The 4,150-nt window shown below is 36.6% G+C and overlaps 1 protein-coding gene across 3 annotated transcripts; it reads left to right on the forward strand.

Annotated features, from left to right (window-relative positions):
- The first annotated feature begins 364 nt into the window (after positions 1-364).
- LOC132614957 (thioredoxin-like protein YLS8) lies at positions 365-4,150 on the forward strand. Of its 3 annotated transcripts, none has more exons than XM_060329510.1 (3): positions 405-549; positions 2,371-2,473; positions 3,663-4,150. In XM_060329510.1, exon 3 carries the CDS (start codon positions 3,663-3,665, stop codon positions 3,969-3,971), a length of 309 nt encoding a protein of 102 aa, XP_060185493.1. In that variant the 5' UTR covers positions 405-549; positions 2,371-2,473; the 3' UTR covers positions 3,972-4,150. The 3 variants fall into 3 exon arrangements, with proteins under 3 accessions (XP_060185492.1, XP_060185493.1, XP_060185494.1); XM_060329511.1 differs by having other exon boundaries at positions 418-549; positions 2,382-2,473; XM_060329509.1 differs by lacking the exon at positions 2,371-2,473 and having other exon boundaries at positions 365-549.

Consider the following 4,150-nt stretch of genomic DNA (forward strand, 5'->3'; position numbering starts at 1 on the left):
GAAAATAAGATTTTAGGTGTTTTTCAAGATTCAAATATAACTTAAAGTTGTATTTGAAATTTTCATGACTAAATGTTAATTTTCAAATAAAGTAAATAATTTTTCAGAAAAAAAAAATCTCATGACCAAAAGTTTCAAATACAACTTCAAACGTGATTTCTATTTTCACTCATAAAAGTCATTTTCTCATTTTTATGAAAAATATTTTCCGAAACATTTTAACAAATCAAATATGTAAAAATTTGAAAAACATTATTTCCTTCCTACCGAACACACCCTAAATATACTAGGACCTTCGAGACCCTTCTAGGAGTATCAACTTTTGGTCCCCCCAAAAATATAAGTACATGTTGAACTCACAACACACTGTTTCTGTCCTTTCTGTCAGCTTTTTTCAAAGATCAAGAAAGCCAAAATTCATAGAGAAAGATGTCATACTTGTTGCCACATCTTCACTCAGGATGGGCTGTAGATCAAGCTATTCTTGCCGAAGAAGAACGTCTTGTTATCATTCGCTTTGGCCATGATTGGGATGATACTTGCATGCAGGTACGCTAGTATGAGCATTTTGAGCATACAATTATCAATTTCTTGAAGAAAAAAAAATCGGAAATTTGATGGATTATTAGCTAAAACAAGAATCTTGGAATAGATATAGAGGATTCATGTTGTAGACTCAACTAGTTTGAATTAGATATGAACTGTTGAACATATATATGTGTAGTATTTTTTTTTCTATTAAAAAAGTAAGAAAGAATTGATGTGTTTAGCCTGAAATCCATTCATTAGGAACATAAGTTAAATTTGTTTGAAAGAGGTCTAAAGCAACATAATTAACCCAAATGATGTAAAATCCTTGATTATGTGATCGAAGTAGAAAATCATAGCTAGTGTAATCAAAGAGTTGAAAACAAAAGAGAGAAATTCTTGATGAAGGACAGTATTTTGCAATTGCGGTTACAGAGAGAATCAGAGAGTTTTTCAGTATTCATGTGAAATATTAGATGTCCTACAATAATGAGGTAATTGGGAGTCTTATAGGATAGAGTATACTAACTGAATCTCGGAGCTCAACGTTATTTGGATCACGGACTGCCTGGTCATTTCGATAATGTCCAGGGATCATTCTAGATGACATCTCCGAGACCTTGAAGGTTCTGCTGGTCATTTATCCTCGGGAGGTCCAATTCTCGTTGACAGGATCAGTCAAAGGCAACGTACAGCTCTCCACGTACCATTCAAAGCGGGTTCATATCTTCAACGTATTTTACCAATGTATGGATGACCAGATAAAAGAGGAAATTAGATGGGCTAGAATAGAGCGGAATAGATATAAAGGGTCCATAGGGTGCGAATCCGACTAGTTTTGGATTTTTATTGATTTTTTGTTTGGTGATTAAGGAAGGACAGCTTTGATTGGCTTGTTTGTCCCTTTGAAATGCTAGGTGTGGTGATTTCGTTGTTCGTCTTGGTTTAACTGATAATGGCTGAAAAGGGTTATTGGTTCCGCTTTTTTATTGGGTTGGATCACCTGATTGTGTCATTGTTGATGACAAATAGAGTATTGGAATAGTAGTTTTTATTTGCTTATTTATGCTGAATATAATTGTGCCTATGTAAGCTTTGGAAGGCGGTCCGTCCAGAGTCCAGATGAAGGGCGAGGGCTGCCGTAGGTTGGATGTTAGCGTAATTATGATGAATCCTCTTAGTATGTGGATACAGAGGATCCATACAACCGATCCCCAGCTAGTTTGGAGTTGAGTTGTAGTTGATTGATTGCTATATTAAGTTCTACGGATTAAGTTGCCATATTTTTCAATAGAGTTGAAAGTGGTATTGGTATTAATAGAGGCGGATTCAGGATTTGAAGTTTATGAACTCGAGATTCTAGCTTTTTGGAGTTACTGGGTTCTATATTATAATTTGTACATATTAAATACTCCCTCCGTCTCATATTACTTGGCCACTTTTCCTTTTGCACGCCCCTTAAGAAATCATAAATAAAAGATGTATTTTACTACCCTACTGCAATCTCTCTCCAATAAATACATTCTAATCAATATTGACATTTTTCAAGAACATTTAATACTCTTGGTATCGTAAATGAACAAGTAACTTGGGACATATATTTCTAGTAATGTGGCCAAGTAATATGGGACGGAGGGAGTACATTTTTAAGACAAATATAGGTTTTGGATTGGAGCTACCCGGTTCTGCCAAACCCGTATCTAAAACGTACATCCGCCCCTATTAGTGTATTAGTTTTGTTTTGGTTTTCTTTAGTGTTTACATATCTAAATGATTCAAAATTGTTTTTGCCTGTGAGAAAGAGAAGTTTTTTGTTTGAGAGTTGTTGATTCTTGCTTATAGCTACCCTGCAGTAGTAAACAAAAGAAAGGGAGCTTGGAGACGCTTGTAATTCAACAGGTGACGAATAAGTTTGGAATTGAAGTCCTGCCGGGTGGAAATTGAGGCAGGTTTTTACATATGTTTTCCTTCTCCTTAATCTTATGTCTAATGGCTGGACAGTGATATTGTGTAACGGAAACTGAATCTTGTTGGGTTTTGTGGTGAACTGGTGATTTTTTTAATGGGAGATTTTAACTCTGTTTTCCTGTCAATCTATTAACTTAAAGCATAGTTTCTTTGGGAGTTAATCTATAGGTCTTATTTGCTTAACTTTCGGTATTGGATTATGGAACAACATAGTCGAGTTTGAGCTACATATCTCACTACTATAATTTTCCAGATCATCCTGCTATGGATGGGATTCTGAAAACCATTGCTTTGAAGTTTTTGACACCATTGGTTTTTTTTTTTTTTTTGGGGGGGGGGGGGGGGGGGGGGGGGGAGAGGGGGTTAAATATGAATTCATTTACAATAGGCTGTAGATATTAGTAACTTTTTGTCACTAGTATGCATAGAGAGAGAGAGAGAGCCGAGAGTGGTTTGTTTAGCATATGTTTTGAAGTACATTTCTCTTTCGCAGTGCATATCACATGGACTTGATTCTTAAGACCTTGGTCCTGGTAAGACTAACCCTTACCTCAAAGCTAAGATGTCAGCGGCGGATCCAGGATTTAAAGTTTATGGGCTCGTGCAATAACCTCAAGTTAATATATAAGAATAAGTAGGTTTGAGCAAAAGTAATTGGGTATCCGTGAACCTAGATGGCTGCATGTACCCCTCTAGATCTGCCCCTGGCTGTATGCATAAGTGGACTCTGTTTAATGTAGGCCAGTAGTTTGTTCACAGTTTCAGTTTGGTGATATCTTCCTGCTTCCGTGATAATTTTTCGGTTATTGTATTATTCGTTGTTGCTATTGTTCTTTCTCCACTATTTTCTGCGTGGCTTCTTCACTACTATATTTCCTTTTCTTACTGATTTTGATATGTTTTACTTAGCCGAGTGTCTAACGGAAACAACTTTTTTACCTTCACAAGGTAGGGATAAGGCTAAGGCTGCTATTCACCGCTCTCCTCAGACCTCACTTTTAGAATTACACTGGTTATGTTGTTGTTGTTTCCGTATCAAATGATGCACACCCCTCTTTTAAGTCAAGATATGGCGCACCTTTAGTCTTGTTTGGCTTAGATTCTTTTCCCTGTAAATCTGTAGTTAATCCTTTTGGTTCTATTTGCGTGTTCTTTCTGGACTCCAGATGGATGAGGTGCTGGCTTCGGTTGCAGAGACCATAAAGAACTTTGCTGTGATTTACCTGGTTGACATCACTGAGGTCCCTGATTTTAACACGATGTACGAGCTGTACGATCCATGCACTGTCATGTTCTTCTTCAGGAACAAGCACATCATGATTGATCTTGGAACCGGGAACAATAACAAGATCAACTGGGCACTTAAGGATAAACAGGAGTTCATCGACATTGTTGAGACAGTGTATCGTGGTGCGAGAAAGGGTCGTGGTTTAGTTATTGCACCAAAAGATTACTCTACCAAGTACAGATACTAAGCATCTATATAGGCTGTATTTGGTTGCTGGAATATGATGTACTTAATGATAAAGCTGTATGATTTAAGAACTGCTAGAACAATATCTAATTGGACTGTAAAAATTTGATCAAGTATGATTTATGAGAAGATTCTTGATGAGGCTTGATTTGAAATAACAAGCTGATTCATGATTGCCTA

Source organism: Lycium barbarum, chromosome 10, assembly GCF_019175385.1.
Source record: "Lycium barbarum isolate Lr01 chromosome 10, ASM1917538v2, whole genome shotgun sequence".
Taxonomy (NCBI): Eukaryota; Viridiplantae; Streptophyta; class Magnoliopsida; order Solanales; family Solanaceae; genus Lycium; species Lycium barbarum.

Coding starts and splice junctions, on each gene's coding strand:
- LOC132614957 (XM_060329509.1), top strand. CDS start 430: ATGTCATACTTGTTGCCACATCTTCACTCAGGATGGGCTGTAGATCAA. Junction 550..3,662: donor GGGATGATACTTGCATGCAG/GTACGCTAGTAT, acceptor TCTGGACTCCAG/ATGGATGAGGTGCTGGCTTC.